At 38.1% G+C, this 27,064-nt stretch overlaps 1 protein-coding gene across 6 annotated transcripts in view; it reads right to left on the bottom strand.

The window, feature by feature from the left end:
* NPEPPS (aminopeptidase puromycin sensitive) overlaps window positions 1–27,064 on the bottom strand; it is a 97,515-nt gene that overhangs the window by 44,107 nt on the left and 26,344 nt on the right. For 4 of the 6 annotated variants that reach the window (XR_004478600.2, XR_004478599.2, XM_033410989.2 and 1 more), the window contains exon 3: window positions 26,826–26,960. The exons of the other annotated variants lie outside the window; for them this stretch is intronic. Coding sequence is in view for 2 of the 4 variants with exons in the window: in XM_033410989.2 (XP_033266880.1) it covers window positions 26,826–26,960 (135 nt within the window). In the remaining 2 variants the exon portion in view is untranslated. The remainder of the gene's footprint in view (window positions 1–26,825; window positions 26,961–27,064) is intronic. 6 annotated transcript variants of the gene reach the window in all.

Here is a 27,064-nt window from a genome sequence, read left to right as displayed (position 1 = left end):
AAGGTCACAGAGTTGGACTAGAACTCAGTTCCCTTCCTATTCCTGTTGCCAAAATTCTTTCTGCTATCATAAGCTAGCTCCTAAATTTGAACAGAAACTCAAGACTTGGTATATATATACAATATTAATGAAATCTCTACTGAAACAATGACTTTTGCTGGCAAAAATCTGAGATTTGCTCTAACTTGATCCCCAAGAATAGAATCTTACTTTGCCTAAAGGGAAGCTAAGAAGCACTTCAAGGCTTAAGAATGTACCTTTCTAACTAACATATGAAGTAGCATTATGATACCTCTGAGGTACTATGATCAAAGACCATCTCCATAAAAGTTTACTAAAGCTAACTTGTTTTTATAGATGCACAAAAAAGCTTCAAAATGGTAAGAAATGAAGCTAGAAAAACAAAAGAATAGCAGTTTTTAAATTGAAATAATCAAGCACTGTATTGTTAGGTTACATTCTACAAAATATGCTTCCAAATGTACATATCAACTATACATGTGTACCAAAAAAGGAGTAAAATTTCCGCCAAAATTCTCTTAGTAAAAAGGGAGTAGCCATATATTTGAATTCTTTAAATGTCTACTGTATTATGGGATACTCTTCCAATTACTTTATATTGGACAACATACTACTTGGCAAATGTACATTAGAGTTTGAAATAACCTCAGTCAGTTGTAGTTTTGTATATTTTGCATATGGCACCACCATTTATCCAGTGGCTCAAGTCAAAAATACGAAATACGAAAATATGATCCTAACTGCCTCCCCTCCATGTCTGTCTGTCTCTTATATCATACATCCAACAAGCAAATTCAACACCCTTAATCCCAAACTTTTCAGTGTCTCCACCACTACAGCCCAGTCCAGAGTACCATTATTTTCTCTCCTCGACCACTACAATAGCCTCTTAACATTGCTGACCAGGGGATTTTTGCAGAAACTGTGGCCGGCAATTTGTTACATAAGGGAATATTGAAACACCCAAGTTTGAGTAAATACCAACAACTTTTTTTGCACGTAATGTACTTATTTGAAACTTTGTACATGTCTTACTAAAGCATTCTAATATTTTGTTAGAGTGTGATATGCAGTACAGCAGGCACCTCTGTGCAGGGGAACAGAACATCTATCACAAATATACCGTGTTTCACTATGCTTTCCCCTAAGAGCAGACTCTACGCTTTCTGGTAGCATTTTTTTTTTTAGTCCTGTGTATATTATTTCCTCTAGCATATATTCTTTTATTTTACCTGAGAGTCGACAAGGTGGATCTTTGCGAAACGCCACAAGAAGGACCAGGTTCGGGACTACCACTACACTTACCAGAATGTCCAGTTACCCATTCTCTAGCTACTGCTAAGAAAAATTGCTTGTAAGTCATTTTATTCTATGCATTAAGGTTACAGTAAAATTTTAAATGCACTGAATAAACCTCAATTACTCAAATAGAAACTTACTTTCTTACACCATTTTCAAGTTTTCTGGAAGATACTGAAGTTTGCCAGATATTGATCAGACTGATCAACTCCTTTCATATATTTATTATACTCTAATACAGGGGTCCCCAACCCCCAGGCCACGGACCGCTAGTGGTCCGTGGCCTGTCAAGAACTGGGCCGCAGAGCAGTAGGTGAGCGGCAGGAGAGCAAGCAAAGCTTCATCTGCTGCTCCCCATCGCTCGCATTACCACCTAAACCATCCCCCTGCCATCCGTGGAAAAACTGTCTTCCACAAAACCAGTCCCTGGTGCTAAAAAGGTTGGGGACAGCTGCTCTAGTATGTAAGTGGGCTTAGTTATCTGATGGCCAGTCCTGTCTTCCTTCCTGTAGATGTTATGGATCCATGCTATGGAGAGGCTATGGATGCGTCATGAATAGTTGTCACCATGGGGACCAGTCTCTTGTCTTTCCATATAAGAAGAGTCACTTCTCCCTTCCGTAAGAATGTCATTTCTCCCCTCTGCAGATATTTAGATTTCTCCTTTAATTGGTTTGGTAGATCACGATTCTCTCTTATAGTCCCACAAACTCTGGTTTTATTTTCAACAATATTTCAGATGTGGACACACTGTTGTAATAACTGTCTTGGTAAATATGGTGCCACGAACCAAGATAACGTTGTAGGACCCATAATATTGTTTCTTATAGTTTCTTTCCTTCATCCATGTAAATCTCAAGGTTGCACATATATCCAGTTTCACTTTCACCAACCATCCTGACCAAAATTCCATATTTTGTAAGTTTTCTGGGGTTACAGGTTTTGAATCTGAGTCATCCTCTCTACTTTATCACTGCCTCCACAAGTGACAGCTCTTGTCTGGTTATATAGATTGATTGAAATTTTGGTAGAGGGATTTCCTTGGTGGTCCACTGGGTAAGACTCTATGCTCCAAATCCAGGGGGCCCAGGTTCGATCCCTGGTCGGGGAACTAAATCCCACATGCATGCTGCAACCGAGAGTTTGCATGCCGCAACTAAGACCCGGCGCAGCCCGCATAAATAGATAGATAATAGATAAATAAATAAATAAATAGATAAATATTTTTAAAACTTATTAAACATTTTTGGTAGAAAATAAACCAAAAGAGGTTTAACTTTTGAAATTCTGTCTGTAGGAAGTGGAGTTCCTGAGTTATCATTAAAGTGAAGAAATGTCATTATTTGTTGGAACCTTCTTCTCGTCATAATCTTTGGAAAGATAGGTGTTTCAAGTAAGGTATCAGTCGACCAATGTTCTTTCCAGTGTGACTTTCTTATTTGTCCCATCAAAGTTATTAATCCAAGAAACTTTTCATGTCACTATTGGTTACATCAGAACATTTTAAAGCCTCATCATACTTTTTATATGATTTTTCATTCTGCTGATGATACAAGTTTGTTTGAGACGTGACCAACTCAAAAAAGTCGTTACCAAAAATTGTTATTTCACTAACATTTTGCGGGTTATTACATTCAATAGTTAAACCTGGGCTTTCCTGGTGGCGCAGTGGTTAAGAATCCGTATGCCAATGCAGGGGACACGAGTTCAAGCCCGGGAAGGTCCCACATGCCGCAGAGCAACTAAGCCCGTGTGCCACAACTACTGAGCCTGCGCTCTAGAGCTCGTGTAACTACTGAGCCCACATGCCACAACTACTGAAGACTGCATGCCTATAGCCCATGCTCCGCAACAAGAGAAGCCACTGCAATGAGAAGCCCGCACGCAGCAACGAACAGTAGCCCCCGCTCGCTGCAACCAGAGAAAGCCCGCACACAGCAACAAAGACCCAACGCAGCCCAAAATATAAATAAATAAGTAAATTTATTTATTTAAAAAAAAAGTTACACCTGACACACCTGTAAAGTCTTCTAATTTTTGTGAAATGTTGTCTTCAACCCACTCTTCTGCCGAAGAAAAGGATCATTCTCCAGCATCATGGGTTTCATTTTCACTTTCCATATCACAATCAATCACTAAGGTGTTTTGTCTTTTTGTTGGTCTAATATTCACATTCGTCTGAATCAGAACTATGTTCTGAAGAACTATCATCTTCTGAAACACTAGTATATACGTCGCTCAGACAATCAGTGAAAGTATCTGGACAAAATTCACTGAAATATTCTTCACTCAAAATTTCACAATGCATCATTTTTGAAAACTTTACAGTAATAAACTTGCATTTATAATATACACAAGGTGGAACAAAAACCTAATGGAGCAAAAAGTGAATGATAACGACAATCATAAGTTGTATAATGAACCCTTGATCAATTTTAAGCTCTAACAATGTCTCATGGTGATGTTAATTGTATCGGCTAACAAAAGACGTATTAATATGTCCCCGGTCAATAAATTGTTAACTGGTCTGTTTCCACTTTTGCTGCCTTATAATCTTGTCTTCACACAGCAGCTAGAGTAATCAGTGAGATCTAAGCCTCTAACAGAGTCCCAAATACTCAGAATGAAAAGCTAAGTCTGCTTAAGATGGGCAATTATTTCTTGGAGAGGACCAAAAGAAGCACTCACCATAAAATAAAAAAATTGATAGATCAAATTTCGTTAATATCATACTGTACGGCACAGGGAACTATATTCAATATCCTGTGATAAACCATAATGGAAAAGAATACATATATGTAAAAAAAATTTTTTTAACTTGTAATTATCAAAAGACACTATTAAGGAAATGCACAGGCAAATCACAGACCAGGAGAAAATATTTTACTTTGTATATATGCAAAACACTTGTATCCAGAATACACATAAAAACTTCTACAACTCAATAAAAAGACAGACAACCCCAGGGCTTCCCTGGTGGCGCAGTGGTTGAGAGTCCTCCTGCCAACGCAGGGGACACGGGTTCGTGCCCCGGTCCGGGAAGATCCCACATGCCGCGGAGCGGCTGGGCCCGTGAGCCATGGCCTTTGAGCCTGCACGTCTGGAGCCTGTGCTCCACAATGGGAAAGGCCAAACACGGGCAGAATCTTCCACATTGGTCTTACCAATACAATGTCTTTCTAGATATGCTTCCTCTGGCAAGGGAAACAAAAGCAAAAATAAACAAATGGGATTACATCAAACTAAAAGGCTTCTGCACAGCAAAGGAAACCATCAATAAAACAAAAAGACAACCTACCAAATGGGAGAAGATATTTGCAAATGATGTATTTGAAAAGGGGTTAATCTCCAAAATATATAAACAACACATACAACCAACAACCAAAAAAACCCTGATTTTAAAATGGACAGAGGAGCTAAATAGACATTTTTTCCAAAGAAGACATATAAATGGCCAACAGGCACATGAAAAGATGTTCAACATCACTAATTTTTAGGGAAATGCAAATCAAAACCACAATGAGATATCCCCTCATGCCTGTTAGACTGGCTATTATCAAAAAGACAAGAAATAACAAGTGTTGGCAAGGATCTGGGGAAAAGGGAACTCTCATAAACTGTTGGTGGGAACGTAAACTGGTGTAGCCACTATGGAAGACAGTATGGAGATTCCTCAAAAATTTAAGAATAGAATTACCGGGACTTCCCCCTTGCGGCGCAGTGGTTTAAGAATCCATCTGCCAATGCAGGGGACACGGGTTTGAGCCCCGGTCTGGGAAGATCCCACATGCCGCAGAGCAACTGAGCCTGTGTGCCACAACTACTGAGCCCAAGTGCCACAACTACTGAGCTCTGCAACAAGAGAAGCCACTGCAATGAGAAGCCCACGCACCGCAACACAGAGTAGCCCCCACTCACCACAACTAGAGAAAGCCCGTGTGCAGCAATGAAGACCCAACACAGCCATAAATGAATGAATGAATGAATGAATGAATGAATGGATAGAATTACCATATGATCCAGCTATCCCACTTCTGGGTATTTATCCAAAGAATAAGAAAACACTAATTCAAAAAGATATATGCACCCCTATGTTCATCACAACGTCATTTACAATAGCCAAGATATGGAAACAACCTAAGCACCCATCAACAGATAAATGGATAAAGATGTGGGATATATACACAATGGAATATTACTCAGCCATAAAAAGATGAAATCTTGCCATCTGCCACAACACGGATGAACCTTGAGGTTATTATGCTAAGTAAAATAAGTCAGATAGAGAAAGACAAATACCATATGATATTACTGATATGTGGAATATAAAACAAAATTAATTTTAAAAAAGCAAAATAAATGAACAAACTAAATCAAACAAAAACAAACATGCAGATACAGAGAACACAGTAGTGGTTACTGGGGGTGGAGGGTGCCCAGGAGAGGGCAAAATGGGTAAAGGAGATCAACTGTATAGTGATGAACAGAAATGAAATTTTTGGTGGTGAGCACACTGTATGGTATACAGAAGTAGAAATATAATGTTGTACACATGAAACATAACAAAATGTCATTGAAGATACAGAGCAATGACTAGAACTCATATTTTGCTGCTAGTGCCTCACTGTTGTTCCTCAAAGACTGTAAGCATTCTCCAACCTCAGAGTTTCTGCAACTTCATGGAAAATTCTTTATCCAGTTACCTACACATTTTATGTCATTCAGGTCTCTGCTCAAATCACTTCTTTAGAAATCTGTTCTATCACCTTAAACAACAATCTTCACTCTATATCCTCTTATGTGATTTCTGAGTACTTATCACTACTTTACACCACATATTTGTTACTGTCTTTCTTTCCAGATTGAATATATGTATCTGGAATGTTGATTCTTGGTTTTGTCCACAATTCTACCTCCAATGCTAGAATGGTTTCTGGAACATAGTAGGTTTAGTAAATATTAGCAGCACAAATAGATCACTTTAAAAAGCAACAGACTAAGTGATTATATCATAGAGATCATCAATACCATCCATACAAAATACATTAATAAAAAACCCCTGGGACTTCCCTGGTGGTGCAGGGAATAAGTTGGCGCAGGTGGATAAGACTCCACGCTCCCAATGCTGGGGGCCTGGGTTTGATCCCTGGTCAGGGAACTAGATCCCAACATGCATGCCACAAGTAAGGAGACTGCCTGCCACAACTAAGAGCCAGTGCAACCAAATAAATAAATAAATATTTTTAAAAAAAACCTTTACTAATGTTATATGAATGGGGATTTATGGCTAGAGAGAAATTTTCCAATTAAAACATAATACAGTGATTCAAAAAGGGATCTATCTCAAATACCTTAGAAGATAATATTTGCTCTGGAACAATTAGATTGTTCAAAGTGTGGAAAGCCATTAATACTAAAATACATATGAAAAGTCTGAATAAATATACTTCATTGAAGTAGAGAAGAAAAGGTAATATTTCTAAATTAACGTTCATATTAATTTAATACTAATGTATCAATAACAGTTTATATTAACATATTTATAATTTAAAATGTATACATGTAAACTGAGCATTATAAGTAGACACTTTCCTACATCATGTATAAACAATAAAATTAAACTTAACCAAACTTAACCTTGATTAAAAAGCTTTTTAAAAAATATTTTAAATGGGAGAGTAGGAATCTTATAATCAGGCATATATGGTTATTCAACTCTCTGAGCCTTCATTGTCATACTTGTAAAATTAAAATCATTACCTACTCCTTAGTTATTTGAAGATTATATAATATACTCTATGCAAAGTGCTTAGCATAGTGTCTGGTTATGACAAATTACTTATCATGGAGTGCTACATTTCAGAAAAAAATTAAATGTAATTGGCATTTTCAAATCTATGGATATAAACATACCTATTTGGGAATAAGCATGCATGTGTTAAGTATGTATTTTAGTAATCAAATAAACAGAAGCAAAATTTGAATATAACCATAGCATGTATAAAACTGTAACAAGAAAAATCTTATACTCAAAACTACTAACAATATTCACTTTGACTATAAAAGTTTACTCATGACAATATATACCTACAAAGTTCATAACAAGATAGACCTATAAATTGGATTTTAAATGTCACTTTTTAAAAACCAATTAGGATATAATTTTGACTTAAGTAAAAAAAATTTCAGAACACAGGATGCTATCATTTATGAGCACACACACATTACATATGTATATATAGAAATATAGACACACACATATCCATGTATTCTTAGATATCTGTAGATATACAGACACACACACATGAACGTATATACACATATATGTCTGTAAATGCATAGAACAATCTGAAGAAGGATACATACAAACCTGACAACTTTGTCTCCAGGCAGGAGAGCTGGAAGGCTGGAGAGGCCTTACTTAGCAGACTTACTTAGTACTGCATATCTTTTGAACTTGGCATCATGTGTACATACTAACTATGAAAAAAAAATTAATTGTTTAAAAAAATCTTTTTAAAGATATTCCTTTTGAGATCCTGGTGAAATTTTTATAGGAAGCCCATTTATCAAAAAAATCTAATGAATATGTGTTCTCATTCTGGGTTTTCCAAGTGTGGCTTATTGACAAGGAGGCACTCTTGCCTAGGTCTTTAGGACTTTGGCCAACCATAATTCAAAAACCATATTCATCTTTAGAAAACACAAAAGGTGAAGTGGCTCATCTTCTTTGTACAATCAGCCAGTGCAAAACTCTCTAACTATAACCAAAAGAAGGCAGACACTCTTAATCACTGTACCACTTAGTCTCTGACAAAATCTGAGAACCTCTCTCACATGAGTTCTTCTAGAACAAAGAGTTTGTTCAATATTTGTGCAGGTATCCTATCTGGTCCAATACCTTTCCTTTAAATTACCCTGCTTACTTCCACAAAGAATACCAGGATCCTCAGGCCCCTTCGTGAATCTGCTTTACTTCATTGTAATTTCCCCCCTCTCAGCTGGCCTTTCCCACTTTGTCACTTAATATGTTAATTCTGGTTCTCTCTTCTGCCATAATAGGCCTCAAGAGGGATACAATGCCTTTTATTTAGTAAACACCTACACCGCTATAAGGGAACCTACTGTTGCCGTTAAAGCCAATTTGTGTTATCAATGAATAACACAATGAGTAATTATGAGGTAACTCCTGCTCTCCTTATTAAAAAAAATCTAGGTCAGGGACTTCCCTGGTGGTGCAGTGGTTAAGAATCCGCCTGCCAATGCAGGGGACACGGGTTCGAGCCCTGGTCTGGTAAGATCCCAAATGCCACGGAGCAACTAAGCCTGTGTGCCACAACTACTGAACCTGTGCTCTAGAGCCCACGTGCTGCCCGCGCACCTAGAGCCCGTGCTCTGCAACAAGAGAAGCTACCACAATGAGAAGCCCACACACCGCAACGAAGTGTAGCCCCTACTCGACGCAACTAGAGAAAGCCCGAGTGTAGCAATGAAGACCCAACACAGCCAAAAATAAATAAAAACAAACAAAAACAAGGTAACTTGTAAAAAGAACAAAAGAGGCACCGTTAAGAAAGTGAAAATGCAGAAGATATTTGTAACACACAAGGGGCAGAGAACTTATATCCAGAACATAAAAAGAATTCCTTTAAATTCTAAGAAAAAGACACAGAACCCAGTAGAAAAATGGACAAAAAACTTTTAACAGATACATCACAATAGAGGAAATAAATATGTCCAATATACATATAAAAGGTAACCAACCTCATTAAAATCAGGAAATAAAAATTAAAACCTCCATCAGATACCCACCAAGTTAGCTAACAGCAAGAAGTCTGAAAATACCAAGTGTTAATGAGGACAAGAAAAGATGGTACCCACTCCTGGAAGTAGTGTAACTGCTATAACCTAAAGATATGCATACCCTATAACCTAGCAAGACCACTCCTAGGCATATATTTTATGGAAAAGTGTGCTTATGTGCACCAGCCTGAACATTAAGTACATAGCAGCACTGTGCACAGTAGCCCCAAACTGAAACAATCCAGATGTTCATCAATGTCCACCAGTGGGAGAATGGATAAATACATTCAGTATATTCCTATAATGGAATACAGGGCACTGCAGCTACACAAAATGACATGGATAAATCTTTAAAACTTAATACTGAGTGAAAGCAACCACACAGTATTTACTGTGATTCCATTTATATAAAATACAAAAAAAAAAGGGTAAATTAAGCTATATTGTTCAGGGATGCACACTTACATCGTCACACTATAAAGCAAATTAAGAAAATTATTGAGGACTTCCCTGGTGGCGCAGCAGATAAGACTCTGCACTCCCAATGCAGGGGCGCAGGTTTGATTCCTGGTCAGAGAACTAGATCCCACATGCATGCCACAACTAAGAGTTCGCATGCCACAACTAAGGAGCCCTGTGCCACAACTAAGGAGCCCCCTGCCGCAACTAAGGAGCCCACGTGCTGCAAGTAAGACCTGGAACAACCAAATAAATAAATATTTTTAAAAAGAAAAAGAAAATTCCTACCTCAAAAGTCAAAGTAAGGTAGTCTCTTTGGGGAAGGAGAGGATGTGATCAGAAGGGGGCATATGAGGGCTTCCCTGGTGGCGCAGTGGTTGAGAGTCCGCCTGCCGATGCGGGGGACACGGGTTCGTGCCCCGGTGCGGGAGGATCCCGCGTGCCGCGGAGCGGCTGGGCCCGTGAGCCATGGCCACGGAGCCTGCGCATCCGGAGCCTGCGCGTCCGGAGCCTGTGCTCCGCAGCGAGAGAGGCCACGGCGGTGGGAGGCCCGCGTACCACAAAAAAAAAAAAAAAAAAAAAAAAAGAAGGGGGCATGTGAGAGGTTCTTAGGGTTATAGTACTAAGCTATAAAACTGTTACATGCATTTTTCTGAGGTAATGATAATTTTCACAGTAAAAAGTTTATAATTTTTAAGGAGGGGGGTCATACTAAAAACAGATGGATACCATCTACCTTAACACCAAAACATTTCTTATAGTGTTTTAAACACAACTAAACCAATTCAGTAAAACAGATTTAAAAGACGAATATAATTTACTCCATAGATGCTGAAAACAGAATAAAAGTTCAGTAGCCACTCTTGATAGAAACTCTTAATAAAATTGGTATAGATAAAAGTTCAATGCTTGCAAGTGATAAGACTATATGTCAGGAAAATCTAAAAGAGTCAACTGAGAAACTATTAGAAATAAAAAGAAAATTTAGTAAGGTAGCATGATACAAAATTAATATAGAGGGATCAAGAACCTCGTATATCTCATAACTAGGAGATATAATGGAAGATAAGACCCCATTCATAATAGCAACAAAAAGTATAAAACACCTAGGAATATATTTAATAAGAAATATGTAAAATCTTTACGAAGAAAATTTTAACACTACTTAAAGACACAGAAGACAAACAATGTAAAGGTAAATAATATTCTTAGTTGGGGATATATCTTAAATATTGTTAATTCTCTTAAGTTACATATCATATGATCCCAATAAAAATACCAACAGGATTTTTTTCATTTTATAATTATGCAATCTGACTCCAATGTCCATATGCAAAAATAAATAAGAGGAACTAAATGAATTCAGAAAAATAAAGTGTAACGAGAGGACTTGCTCTACCAGACATTAGAACATATTACAAAGTTACAGTAACTATAATAAGTATGGAACTAAACTCGAATACAGAGCATATTTGAAGAGTAAGAAGAAGAATCAAATACATATATAATTTAGTATATGATAAAGGTGGCAACTGGATGTGGGGAAAAAGATGGATTATTCCATAAATGGTGTTGAAGCAAAAATCTAAGTTGCATTCATACCTTATACCTATTAGGAAAATTCCAGATGGAACAAAGATTTAAATAACAGGAACTACTAAAATAGTGATTTAAAAAAATAATCTCTGGCTGGCAAAAGCCTTTCTAAATATGTCTTAAGCACATGAAAAGATGCTCAACACCACTAATTATTAGAGAAATGCAAATCAAAACAACAATGAGATTATCACCTCACACCTATGTCAGAATGGCTATCACCAAAAGGTCTACAAATAATATATGTTGGCAAGGATGTGGAGAAAAGGGAGCTCTTGTACACTGTTGGTGGGAATGTAAATTGGTGCAGCCACTATGGGGAACAGTATGGAGGTTCCTCAAAAAACTAAAAATGGAACTACATATGAGCCAGCAATTCCACTCCTGGGTATGAATACAGAAAAAACAATAACACTCATTCAAAAAGATACATGCACCCCAATGTTCACAGTAGCACTATTTACAACAGCCAAGACACGGAAGCAGCCCAAGTGCCCACCAAGAGACAAACAAATAAAGATGTGCTACAGGGACTTCCCTGGCGATCCACTGGTTAAGACTCCATGCTTCCACTGCAGGGGACATGGGTTTGATACACACACACACACACACACACACACACACACAATGGAAAATCAGCCATAAAAAGGAATGAAATTCTGCCATTTGCAGCAATGTGGATGGACCTAGAGAATATTATGCTTAGTGAAATATGACAGGCAGAGAAAGACAAATACTGTATGATAATCACTTATATATGGAATCTAAAAAATAATACAAATGAACGTATATGCAAAACAGAAACAGACTCACAGATATAGAAAACTAGTGATTACCAAAGGGGAGACAGAGGTAGGAGGGGCAAGACAGGGGTATGAGACTAACAGATACAAACTACTATGTATAAAATAGATCAGCAACAAGGATATATTGTATAGCACAGGGAATTATAGCCATTATCTTGTAATGACTTTTAATGGAGTATAATCTGAAAAATACTGAATCATTATACTGTACATCTGAAGCTAACATAAGATTACAAATCAACTCTACTTCAATTAACATTTTTAAAATGTTTTAATAACTAAATGTCTTAAGATCTAGAAGTTATAAAAGAAACAAATACATTAATACAAAACACCTTGGCATTATAAAAATAACCATAAGCAAAAATCAAAAGACATATAACAAATCAGGGAAAAAATACTACAACCCATATTATGGAAAAAGTTAAATCAGTAAAAAAGGGCAGCACCCAAGTAAAATGGACAATGACTTGAACAGATTACAGAAAAGTGAAATACAAATGGCTTTTTAAATATATGAAAGATTTAAATTTTACAATATAAAGAAATGCAAAGTAAAGGCAGTGCAAAATAATCATTTTTTACCATCAGATTAACAAAGATCAAAAAATTTGAGATATAGATATGCTGCTGAGCAGGGTGTCTGACTAACAAGCTGGTAGGTGTTGATACAATTTCTATAAAGTGCAATTTGAGTATATCAATCAAAATCACAAATATAAATACCTTCTGACCCAGCAATTCCACTTCAGGAATTTATCCTAGATAAATGATGTGAGATATGTACAATACTATTCATTGCAGCATAGATTCTTAATGATTTATGATAAATTCATTCCATTTAATTATAAAAAGGGGACTTCCCTGGCAGCACAGTGGTTAAGAATCTGCCTGCCAGTGCAGGGGACACAGGTTCGATCCCTGGTCCGAGAAGATCCCACATGCTGCGGAGCAATAAGCCCGTGCGCCACAGCTACTGAGCCTGCTCTCTAGAGCCCGTGAGCCACAACTACTGAGCCCACGTGCCACAACTACTGAAGCCTGCATGCCTAGAGCCTGTGCTCTGCAACGAGAAGCCACCGCAGTGAGAAGCCTGTGCATCGCAACGAAGAGTAGCCCCTGCTCGCCGCAACTAGAGAAAGCCTGTGCGCAGCAATGAAGACCCAACACAGCCAAAAATAAATACATAAATAAATAAATATATAAAAATTTTAAAAAATCATAAAAAGGAGGAAGCTCTTTTTTTTTTAATATGCTACTTTTTTTTTGGCTGCGTTGCATGTTCATTGCTGCGCACAGGCTTTCTCTAGTTGCGGCGAGCAGGGGCTACTCTTCGTTGCGATGCACAGGCTTCTCATTGCTGTGGCTTCTCTTGTTGCGGGGCACGGGCTCCAGGCACGGAGGCTTCAGTAGTTGCACCACGCAGGCTCAGTAGTTGCGGCACGCAGGCCCCTAGAGCGCGTGGACTTCAGTAGTTGTGATGTGCGAGTTCAGCAGTTGCGGTGCGTGAGCTCAGTAGTTGCGGTGCATGGGCTTCAGTAGTTGTAGCTCGCAGACTCTAGAGCACAGGCTCAGTAGCTGTGGCATACGGGCTTAGTTGTTCTGCCACATGTGGGATCTTCCTGGACCAGGGATCGAACCCATGTCCCCTGCATTGGCAGGCAGATTCTTAACGACTGTGCCACCAGGGAAGCCCCGGAAGCTCTTTATGTACTGATTTATAACAAGCTCCAAGATAAGCAAAGTACAGAACAGTTTTTCAGAAGATGCTACATTTATATCAAGAAGGAAGTTTACAATTAACTAAAGTTGTTATTTCAACAGTAAAATTTAGCAGAAGCAATCAGATTTTTTAAATTAATTTTTATTGGAAGAAGCAATAAGTTTTAAGTTTAGAACAACACCTCTTCTTCCTCACTTCATTTAACATTTTAATGTTAGCCCTCTATATACACATATACACACTCTTTCTCCCTCTCGCTGCATCAAAAAAGCCTTCTTATATTAATATTTGAGCATGATTGGGACTTCCCTGGTGGTGCAGTGGTTAAGAATCCGTCTGCCAATGCAGGGGACATGGGTTCGAGCCCTGGTCTGGGAAGATCTCACATGCCACGGAGAAACTAAGCCCATGTGCCACAACTACTGAGCCTGCGCCCTAGAGCCCATGAACCACAACTACTGAGCCCACGTGCCACAACTACTGAAGCCGACACACCTAGAGTCCGTGCTCCGCAACAGGAGAAGCCACCACAATGAGAAGCTCCCACACCACAATGAAGAGTAGCCCCCGCTCGCCATAACTAGAGAAAGCCTGCATGCAGCAACAAAGACCCAATGCAGCCAAAAATAAATATATAAATAAATTTATTTTAAAAATATTTGAGGGCTTCCCTGGTGGCGCAGTGGTTGAGAATCTGCCTGCTAATGCAGGGGACACGGGTTCGAGCCCTGGTCTGGGAAGATCCCACATGCCGCACAGCAACAGCAACTGGGCCCATGAGCCACAACTACTGAGCCTGTGCGTCTGGAGCTTGTGCTCCGCAACAAGAGAGGCCGCAATAGTGAGAGGCCCGCGCACCGCGATGAAGAGTGGCCCCCGCTTGCCGCAACTAGAGAAAGCCCTCACACAGAAACAAAGACCCAGCACAGCCAAAAATAGATTCATTAATAAAAAAATAAAATAAAATATTTGAGCATAATAATCTTGGATTGAAAGGTAATCATTAGTTGAGCCATGATACACTTTTCTCCCTCTTTATGTTTAAACATGGTGAAATTTAACCACAGAAAAGGAAGTACAAAGAGAGAACTATAAGGTGGTACACTCAGGAGGCCACATTTTTTAAGACTGAAATAGAAAAAACATACAGAAAGTCAGCCAAAGTTGTCATTGCTTATGTCATATAAACAGGCCTCTAATGGATTCTGCTCTCATATTATATTGAGATTCAAATGTAAAATCTTCTAAAAATCCCAACATTAGAAGCTCCAATTCAACTGTACTTTAAAAGTTCCTTTATATATTGTCTATTTGGAACTCAGAATGTCATTTCCTCCAAGCCACTGCTGTATGTAAGTAACAGGAAACCTAGCCCACATAATTCTATATAGCCCACATACGCCTGTATAGTTCAGTACTAGATTAAACATGTGATGAGGTTTTATTTTGTTTTTTGGCAACCTACCTACCATATTGTTTCTGTGGTTTTAGAAACCATTCTGGTGTATTGCACAGTTACAGATCAAGCAGTAACTATATTCACAGTTCCATATTTTGAAATGGATTTATATAATATAGTAATGATCCTACCCCATTAGGCTATCTAAAAATTCTAAAGAGAATTAGCCATATACCAAATACAAATCAGGCCCAAGAGAACGAAGAAATCCCTTCTAGAGTACACCTATTTTAACTAAATGACTGTTGTATATTTAGTTAAAATGACTTATCATTAGTACAAGTACTAGAGTAACACAAAGACATAGATTGTAGACCTGGTTCTGCCGCTGATTATGTGGTCTTACAGTATTACTTAACCTGTTTGGATCTCAGTTTCTTCACCTATAAAACAATTAGAAACTTTATTTCAAGTAACGGTGTAGTATACAATGTAAACAAATTCTCCCTTTCACTTACCCAACTCCCTCAAAACTAAAAAAGTTAGATGGGGGAAAAATCTCTTCTTAAAAGCATCAAAAAGCAACCAGATAAGGAAGTCAAGATGAAAAAGAAATAGGATTACAAAAGTAGGAAGCTATCCCATGCCAGGCCACTGTTGTTCTAGAGTCATTTGTTGATTTGGTAGACATGCCTTAGAGGCTGAGTCTAGTAGGCCCTTGGGACAAAAGTTGGAATTCAGGGTCCATCAAGACTGGTGGGGAGGGGTCTTGGCAAACCAGTTCCTCCTTTGGACCTGAACCTCAAAAGGTGATAACCTCATAGTAAAGGTGACTAAGAAGAAAACTAGTCCACACATGGAATGCAATAAGACTTCAGAAAATCTGAAGCCCTAATGTTGGAAAAAGATTATAACTAGTACTAGTGACCCCCAGACGAAGTAAACAAAAATCTTCCCTAGACAAAGAAAATATCATGTTATTTTGACCATATAATTTTCCTAATTTAACATACAATAATCAAATAAACCCTGGCACATCAGAGGACAAGACAAATTAAATGAAAACAGTTAAAACAATGGATGATAAAACAGGAGTCCCCAGGTATTAGCAGATATATTTATATACTTTCTTACTATGTTCAAGAAGATAAAAGCCCAAGCTTGAAAAATCTGGCAGAGAATGACAAGCTACCCCCCCCAAAAAAACCCACAAAAACAACCTGTACACTTGGAAAAATAAATTATGGAACAAAAATATACAATGACAAAAACTGAAACAAAACACAAAGAAAAACACCTTCAATGGACAACCTTAAAAGCAGACTAGGGACTTCCCTGGTGGCAAAATGGTTAAGAATCCACCTGCCAATGCAGGGGACATGAGATCGAGCCCATCCGGGAAGATCCCACATGCCATGGAGCAACTAAGCCCATGCGCCACAACTACTGAGCCTGCACTCCAGAGCCTGCAAGTCACAACTATTGATCCTTAGTGCCACAACTACTGAGCCCACGTGCCACAACTACTGAAGCCTGCATGCCTACAGCCCATGCTCCACAACAAGAGAAGCCACCGCAATGAGATGCCCACACACCGCAACAAAGAGTAGCCTCCACTAGCCACAACTAGACAAAGCCTGTGGTTGCAGCAACAAAGACCCAATGCAGCCATAAATAAATAAATTTATTTTTTTTAAAAAGCTGATTAGATACAGCTGAGGAAAGAATTAATGAGTTGGAAGATAAACCAGAATAAAAGATCCAAACAAGGCACATAATAACAAAAGAATAAAAAATACGGGAAAGGATAAGAAAGATGGAGGATCTGTTAGGAGAACAAACATATATTTAACTGGAATCCCAAGAGCGCAGATGAGAGGACAGAATGGAGCAGAAGCAGTATCTGAAGAGATAATGACCAAGACCATTCTAAAACCAATTTAAGATATTAAGCCATAGATTCACCAAGCCCTTCAAATCCCAAGCAGGCTACATAAAAAGGAATCCAAGTGCATACAGTATAGTTAAACTTCAGAAAAACAAAGACTATGAGCATCTGGGGTAGGGAGGTTTGGAGGAGGGCTATTTTTAAAGAAATAACAGCCTGAGAGCTGACTTCTTAAGATCAACAATGGAAGAAAGAGGACAGCTTGAATAAAAGAGTGAATGTACTGGAAGAAAATAATTGCAATCTAGAGTTTTACAGCCAGCAAAAAATAATCCTCGAAAATAAACTTTATAACCCAGGCACCTATGGTCAATTAATGTATGACAAAGGAGGCAAGGATATACAATGGAGAGGCTTCCCAGGTGGTCCAGTGCATAAGACTCCACACTCCCAATACAGGGCACCCAGGTTCAATCCCTGGTCAGGGAACAAGATCCCGCATGCATGTCACAACTAAGAAGCCTGCATGCTGCAACCAAGAAGTCCACACGCTGCAACTAAAAGATCCTGCATGCTGCAACTAAGACCTGGCACAGCCATAAATAAATAAATAAATAAATAAATAAATAAATATATATATATATATATATATTTTTTTTTTTTTAAAAGAATATACAATGGAGAAAAGACAGTCTCTTCAGTAAGTGGTGCCAGGAAAATGGGACAGCTACATGTAAAACAATGAGATTAGAATATTTCCTTAAACCATATACAAAAATAAACTCAAAATGGATTAAAGACTTAAATGTAAGACTTAAAACCGTAAAACTCCTAGAAAAGAACATGGGCAGAACACTCTTTGACATCACAACAATATTTTTGGGGGTCTGTCTCACAAAGCAAAAGAAATAAAAGCAAACATAAACAAATGGGACCTAATTAAACTTAAAAGCTTTTGCACAGCAAAGGAAACCATCGATAAAATGAAAAGACAACCTTTGGAATGGGAGAAAACATTTTCAAATGACATGAGCAACAAGGGATTAATATTCAAAATATATAAATAGCTCTTACAACTCAATATCAAAAGAACAAATAACCCAATCAAAAAACGAGAAGAAAGCCAGAAGAGACATTTTTCCAAAAAAGACATACAGGTGGCTAACAAGCACATGAAAAGATGTCCCAAATTGCTAGTTATTAGAGAAATACAAATCAAAACAACGAGATATCACCTCACACCTGTCAGAATGGCTATCATCAAAAAGTCTACAAATAATAAATGCTGGCAAAGATGCAGAGAAAAGGGAACCCTTGTACACGGTTGGTGGGAATGTAAATTGGTGCAGTCACTATGGAAAACAGTACGGAGGCTCCTTAAAAAAACAAAAATAGAACTACCATATGATCCAGCAATTCCACTCCTGGGTATCAAAAAAAAAAACAATGAAAACACTAATTTGAAAAGATACATGTACCCCAATGTTCACAGCAGCATTATTTACAATAGCCAAGATATGGGAGCAACCCAAGTGTCCATCAACAGATGAATGAAAGATGTAATTTATATACAACAGAAACTTAGCCATAAAAAAGAATAAAACCCTTCCATTTGCAATATGTGATGAGTCAGAGAAAGACAAACACTGTACATTATCATTTATACTTGGAATTCTAAAAAATAAAACAGGGCTTCCCTGGTGGCTCAGTGGTTAAGAATCCACCTGCCAATGCAGGGCACACGAGTTCAAGCCCTGGTCCGGGAAGAACCCACGTGGCGCGGAGCAACTAAGCTCATGCGCCACAACTACTGAGCCTGCGCTCTAGAGCCTGCGAGCCACAACTACTGAGCCCACGTGCCACAACTACTGAAGCCCGTGCGCCTAGAGCCAGTGCTCTGCAACAAGAGAAACCACCGCAATGAGAAGCCCACACACCGCAACAAAGAGTAGCCCCCACTCACCTCAATTAGAGAAAGCCCACGTGCAACAACGAAGACCCAATGCGGCCAAAAAATAAATAAATTTATTTTAAAAATAAAAATAAAAATAAATAAAACAAATGAATTTATGTAACAAAACTCAGTTATAAAGAACTAGTGATTGCCAATGGACAGAGAGAAGGGGTGAGGGGCAAGATAGGGGTATGGAATTAAGAAATACAAACTACCATGTATAAAGTAGATAAGCAACAAGGATATCTTGCATGGCACAAAGAAATAGAGCCATTATTTTGTAATAACTTGAAATGGAGTATTATCTGTAAAAATGCTGAATTGCTATGCTGTACACCTAAAACTAATACTGTAAATCAACTACAATTAAAACAAGGTAGGAGGGCTTCCCTGGTGGTGCAGTGGTTAAGAATCCGCCTGCCAGTGCAGGGGACACGGGTTCGAGCCCTGGCCTGGGAAGATCCCACATGCTGCAGAGCAACTAAGCCTGTGTGCTACAACTACTGAGCCTGTGCTCTAGAGCCTGCATGCCACAACTACTGAAGCCTATGCACCTAGAGCCCGTGCTCCGCAACAAGGGAAGCCACCGCAATGAGAAGCCCGCGCACCGCAATGAAGAGTAGCTCCCACTCACCGCAACTAGAGAAAGCCCGCGTGCAGCAACAAAGACCCAACTCAGCCAAATATAAATAAATAAATAAATAAATAAATTTATTTATTTAAAAAAACAACGTAGGGATTCCAAACGAAGGTAAAAAAATAAGGTAAAGCAAAAATATGCTCAAAGAAACAAAAACAGACTTTGCCATCAACAGACCTACATTAAACATTACAAAGGGTATTCTTCAAACACAAAAAGAATGATTCTAAAAGGATTACTGGAATAAAGAACAACAAAAACAGTAAATATTTGGGTAAAGCTAAATGAACATTATACTATATAACAGTAATAATGTATTTAACTAAATACACATACATACATAAGAAAATTAAACTACACCACAATAATACCATGTAAATCAGAGGGAGATAAATGGAGATTAAGTGCTCTAAGATTCCTGTATTATCCAGGAGAAGGGTAAAATGATCAATTAACACTGGATCTTTTTTTAAGTCAGGGATGGCTGTTATAGTTCCTGGGGTATTGACACACATCCAAAAAACAACAACAATAAAAAAAATTTTTTTTAACTTTTCTAATTAAGAGAATGTGAGAATGTACATAAGAAAATGGTAGATTTAAAGCCAAATAACATAGTTACATTAAACGTAAATGGATTAATAAATGCTTTATTTAGAAGGCAAAGATTTTCAGACTGGATTTAAAAAGAAAAAAAAAGTACAATGAGCTGTTTATGTGAGATATACCTAAAACATAAAGATTGAAAATAGTGAAGGTAAAGAATGAGAAAGGGCATCCCTGGTGGCGCAGTGGTTGAGAGTCCGCCTGCCGATGCAGGGGACACGGGTTCGTGCCCCGGTCCGGGAGGATCCCACATGCCATGGAGCGGCTGGGCTCCTGAGCCATGGCCGCTGGGCCTGCGCGTCCGGAGCCTGTGCTCCGCAATGGGAGAGGGCGCAGCGGTGAGAGGCCCGTGTACGGCAAAAAAAAAAAAAAAAAAGAATGAGAAAAAAATTACGTGCAAACGTTGACCAAAACAAGCAAGAGAAAAAAAATCAGTAAAAATGAAAGATTTAAACAAAATTAACAAACTTGACTTAGTAAGACATACATAAAACATTACATCCAACAGCTATACTCTTTTGAAGCACACACAAGCATTTTAAAAGTTCACCATATCTTGGGTCATAAAGCAAGTCTTAAAAGTCTAAAGGACTGAAATCATATGTTTCCTGACCATAATACAAGTAAACTAGAAAATCTCCAGGTACATCTAAACATTCCAGATCAAAAATCACAAAATATTTTAAATTGAATGAAAAAAACACTAAATGTCAAAAACTGTAGAGGCAGATCAGTGGTTGCCTGGGGATGAGGAGAAGGAGAGAAATGGATTACAAAGGGATATGAGGAAACGCTGTGGGGGTGATGGATATGTTCATTACCCTTGTTGCATTCATAGGTCAAAAAGTACCAAATTACACATTTTAATATATGCAGATTATTGTATGTGAATATTGAATATACCTTCACAAAGCTATTAAGGGGGGTGGGGGGGGAGGACAGGAGTGAAGGAGGAGGAGCAGCAGCAGCGAGCAACAAGAGCTACAGTCACTGCCTGGAGAATTTCCCCCAAAACAAACAAACCAAAAAAAGTGGGGGATACAGCTAAAAGCAATATATGTTTAGGAGGAAAATTTACAGCTTTAAGTGAATATACTAGAAAAGCAATTAATAAGTCAAGTATCCATCTCAAGAAGTTAAAAAAAAACTACAAAATAAACCCAAAGAAAGTAGAAGGAAATAATGAAGATAAGAGCAGAAATTAAGGAAATAGAAAATAAACATTCAGTTGAGGATTTAAAAAATTGAAAGTCAGTTTTTTGAAAAAACTAATAAGGGACTTCCCTGATGGTCCAGTGGTTAAGAATCCACCTTCCAATGCTGGGGATGCAGGCGGGGATGCAGGTTCGCTCCCTGGTCAGGGAACTAAGATCCCACATGCCGGGGGGCAACTAATCCGCATATCACAACTACTGAGCCCACGTGCTCTGGAGCCCACACACCACAACTAGAGAGAAGCCTGCACACCACAATGAAGATCCTGTGTGCTGCAACTAAGACCCAATGCCAAATAAATTAAATTCAATGTTTAAAAAAAGACTAATAAAATGGACAAATATCTGGGGATTAAGGGCAGGAAAAAGAGAAGACACAAATAAATAAAATATATAAATAAATATGTTTATAAAATTATTATTTATAATAGAATATATACATAGAAAAATAAAATAATATTTTATTATAAGGGATCTGGAAAAGAAGATCCCTTGTAATTCTAAAAGTTTGAAACGATTTACAGCAGAGAATTTCCAAGCAATATTCTGTGGCAGTTCCAAATATGAATTACAGGTTTGCCAAAATATTGATTTCCTTGGCCCTTGGGGCAGCCAACAGGTCTTGAGCAATGAGAGGCCTCTGACACCCTCCTTGTGTGAGCCTCTTCTTTCTGGTGCACCAAGAAAACATCCTTTTCTATTAACATCTTGGAAAAAAAAAAAGTTAAGCACTGATTTGGAGAACTAACTCTTCAGTTTAGCATTTAAGAACAAGCATATGTATTATGAAAAAAGACAAAACATACTAAACAAGTGGTGGCAAGGATATGGAGAAAAGGGAACCTCTGAAATACTGTTGGTGGGAATGTAAATTGGTACAGCCATTATGGAAAACAGCATGAAGATTCTTCAAAAAATTAAAAACAACTATTTTATGATCCAGCAATCTCACTTTTGGGTATACAACATAAAGGAATGAAATCTATATCTCCCATGTTCACTGCAGCATTACTCACAATAGCTATGATATGGAAACAAACTAAATGTCTGTCAGTGATGGATGAATGGATAAAGAAAATATGTTATGTTTATGTGTGTATGTGTGTGCGTGTATATATATATATATATATACACAAGACATATACAAATATGTATATATATACATGTATATATATATGTATATATATATGAAAATATGTTATGTTTATGTGTGTGTGCGTATATATATATACAGACATATATATATATGAAAATATGTTATGCTTATGTGTGTGCGTATATATATATACACACAGACATATATATGTATATATATATGTGTGTATATATATATACACACATATATATATACACACATATACATACACACAATGGAATACTATTCAGTCTTTAAAAAGAAGGAAATCCTGACATTTGTGACAACATGGATGAATCTGGAGGACATCACACTAAATGAAATAGGCCAGACACAGAAAGACAAATACTGCATGATATCACATATGTGGAATCTAAAATAATCAAACTCACAGAAGCAGAAAGTAGAATGCTGGCTGCCAGGAACTGGAGGGAAGGGGAAACGGGGAGATATTGGTCAAAGGGCACAAAGTTTCAGTTACACAAGATGACTAAGTTCTGGAAATCTAATGTACAGCAATGTATCTATTGCTGTACTGCATGCTTGAAATTTGCTAATAGGGTAGATCTTAAGTGTTCTCACCACAAAAAACAAATCAAAAAAAACAGAAAATGGTAAATGTGTGAGGTGATGGACATGTTAATTAGCTTGTGATGATTATTTCACAATGTATATGTATATCAAAACATCAAGTTGTATATCTTAAAGATATATAATTTTTTGTTAATTATATTTCAATAAAACTGGAAAAAACAATAGCATATAATACAATATTATATAATGCTATGGAATCAGTTTTTCTCTCCATTTAATCTAAAAAGTACGTAATTTACAATTTTTACACTCTGCATTTCCTTAATATTTAAAACACTGTACAGAATCTTTACAATTAGTAAATATCTTGATTGTATTCCTCAAAGGGAAATAAAATACAAATTAAAGCTAATGAAAAGTAGTCCCAAATATAATTTTGTTTGTTACACATAAAGTCAATAGAATAAGCATATGAAGAAATTCAGGGGACTTCCCTGGTGGCACAGTGGTTAAGAATCCGCCTGCCAATGCAGAAGACATGGATTCGAGCCCTAGTCCAGGAAGATCCCACGTGCCGCGGAGCAACTAATCCTGTGCCCCACAACTACTGAGCCTGTGCCCTAGAGCCCACAAGCCACAACTACTGAAGCCCGCGTGCCTAGAGCCCGTGCTCTGCAAGAAAAGAAGCCACTGCAATGAGAAGCCCGTGCACCACAACGAAGAGTAGCCCCCACTCACCACAACTAGAGAAAGCCCGCGTGCAGCAATGAAGACCCAACACAGTCCAAAATAAATAATACATAAATTAAAAAAAAAAAAAAGAAATTCAAGCCCAAAAAATATGACAGACTTATTACTGCATTTCTTTACATTTTGCTTTAGTTCACTCAATACGTATTTATTGAACACCTACTATACGTCAGATACCATGGAAGACCACAGGTGAAAAAGAATAATCATGGCTCTTAGTCCTTAAGGAACTTAGATTCTAATAAGAAGTAGCACAGACACAAACAGATAATTAAAATATGGTGTGGAGACTGCCCTGGTGGCTCCATGGTTAAGAATCCTCCTGCCAATGCAGGGGACATGGGTTCTATCCCTGGTCCAGGAAGATCCTACATGCCACAGAGCAACTAAGCCCATGCGCCACAACTACTGAGCCTGCATTCTAGAACCCACGAGCCACAGTTACTGAGCCCATGCACTGCAACTACTGAAGCCCGTGCACCGCAACAAAGAGTAGCCCCCACTTGCCGCAACTAGAGAAAGCCCGCACACAGCAACGAAGACCCAATGCAGCCAAAAATAAAATAAATTTATTAAAAAACATATATATATATATGGTGCGGTTTTTAATGACAGGCAGTAGACTGTGTGATGATGTGCACGGACCCAAGGAGCTGAACTGTCTAGGTTTGAATCAGTTACCAATTTTATGACCTATAGTAGGTTATATAACCTCTCTGTACCTAGGGTTAGCTATATGATTATGTAATGCATTTAGTGCCTAGCATACACTAAACAATGAATTCACTTTTTTTATTATCATCACTATTAACATTATCATTATTAAGAAAAATTATACCCTTGGTTGGATCTGGTCTGAAGGTTAGGAAACCTAACTTAGGAAGACAAATACACCTTGTATAATCAAATGATAAGTCATCTAAATTCTTAAAACAACAGTCACTAGAGCAATCCATATCAGCTTAAAGCTGTTTAAATATGTTTTAAAACTTGCCAAATACAAATAAAACTTGAAAACCATTATACACTCATATACTTTATATTTGTACACAGCCATATGGAAACTTAACTATTCCTCATCAGTGAGTCTTTCACTATCACTCAAAACCAACTAAAGTGAAAGTGAAAGAATGTAAGTATGTACAATTGCAAAGTTCATGTTCTTTCTCTCTGACCTGTACTAAAAAGGAATAAAAAGGTTGGCTACTGTTATCATTTGTTCCTTCTAATGCAAGGATTTATTCAATGGGACTCCAGTTTTTTTTTTTGGCCATGACTCACGTCTTGCGGGATCTCAGTTCCCTAACCAGGGATTGAACCTGGAACATGGCAGTAAAAGCCTGGAATCCTAACCACTAGGCCACCAGGGAACTCCTGAAGATTACTTATTTTAAAATGGATCCATTCCGGGAGTTCCCTGGTGGTCTAGTAGTTAGGATTAGGTGCTTTCACTGCTGTGGCCCAGGTTCAATCCCTGGTCAGGAGCTGAAATCCCACAAGCCGCAGTGTGGCCAGAATTTTTTAAAAAAAGGATCCATTCTGCATAGAAAGCAGAACACAGTTCACAGATAAACTCAGAAATCCCAACAAGATCAGGAATTAAAAATGTGAGCTTTTGGGACTTCCCTGGTGGTCCAGTGATAGAGAATCCACCTTACAATGCAGGGGACGCAGGTTCGATCAGTAGTCAGGGAAGTAAGATCCCACATGCCGCGCGGCAACTAAGCCTGCGTGCCGCAACTACTGAGCTTGCACGCCTCAACTACAGCCCACGTGCCACAAACTACAGAGCCCACGCGCTCTGGAGCCTGCACACCACAATTAGAGAAGAGAAAAACCTGCACCCCACAACTAGAGAGAGGCCTGTGCACCACAACGAAGAGCCCGCGTGCCGTAACGAAAGATCCGGCATGCCGCAACTAAGACCTGACACAGCCAAAAATAAATAAAATAAATAAATAATAAATAAATCTTTTTTAAAAAATGTGAGGTTTTATCTTAATGTTAATACTATTTATAAATTCTTCCCTTGAAAAATATGTCTTCTGTTTGTCTCTACTGTCTTTGCAATTGGTTTTAAGTTTCTTGTACACAAAGGATACTTCAGACATGCTTTCACACTAACCAAACTACTACTTAAAAATGGATATTGGGACTTCCCTGGTGTTTCAGTGGTTAAGACTCTGTGCTTCAGGACTTCCCTGATGGTCCAGTGGTTAAGACTCCACACTCCCAATGCAGGGGGCACGGGTTCAATCCCTGACCGGGGAACTAAGATCCCACATGTCGCCTGGCGTGGCCAAAAAAGACTCCGCGCTTCCACTGCAGGGCACATGGGTTCGATCCCTGGTCAGGCAACTAAGGTCCCACGTGCCACGCAGTGTGGCCAAAAAGAAAAAAAAAAACTTTTTTTAAATGGATATTAAATAAAAACTCCTTGAATTACTATACAAATGACCACTTAAGCAAACAAAACAAAACAAAACAAAAAACTTTGATATGGGGAGGGGAAGGCTTCAAATAAATAATAAACTAAACTTCCTTTAGTTAATTTATCTGAAAAGTGAGCAGACAGGCAGAACCTGGGAGATAGAGGGAAACATTATGTACAATATTACTTGCAGTTCCACAATAATCGAAGGTACTTGATTCTAACATTAATTATGATGCTTACATAAATAATTATTTATGTACACATCAATAAGACTTAAATAAGGAATTCCCTGGCGGTCCAGTGGTTAGGACTCGGTGCTTTCACTGCTGTGGGCTCAGGTTCAATCCCTGGTCGCGGAACTAAGATCCTGCAAGCTGTGTGGCCCAGCCAAAAAAAAAAAAAAGACTTAAATAAACCAAAATGTTAAATGTTTATAAAGCAGCCAAATAATGTAGGTTTTGGAACCAGTGCTTAAATGTTAGAATGTATATACCTTCAGAGTAAAGTTCCATTAAAGTGGAAAATAGGAAAATGTGGGGAGGAAAAAAAAAACAACCTACTCACCAAAATTGTCACTGAATTGTTTACGGTTGTCAAAGCATCTAAAGACACAATCTGTAGGGGATTCCCTGGCGGTCCAGTGGTTAGGACTCCGGGCTTTCACTGACAAGAGCCTGGGTTCAATCCCTGGCCGGGGAACTAAGATTTCACAAGACACACGGTGTGGCCAAAAAAACAAAAAAACAAAAAAAAGGATCAACTGTTAATATATCTGGATTAAAAGATATGAGAAAGTTTTAGTT

The sequence above is a fragment of the Orcinus orca genome, chromosome 19 (genome assembly GCF_937001465.1).
Source record: "Orcinus orca chromosome 19, mOrcOrc1.1, whole genome shotgun sequence".
In the NCBI taxonomy this organism is placed as follows: Eukaryota; Metazoa; Chordata; class Mammalia; order Artiodactyla; family Delphinidae; genus Orcinus; species Orcinus orca.
Note: the sequence above shows the minus strand (reverse complement) of the source record. Positions and strands in the feature narration are given on the sequence as shown.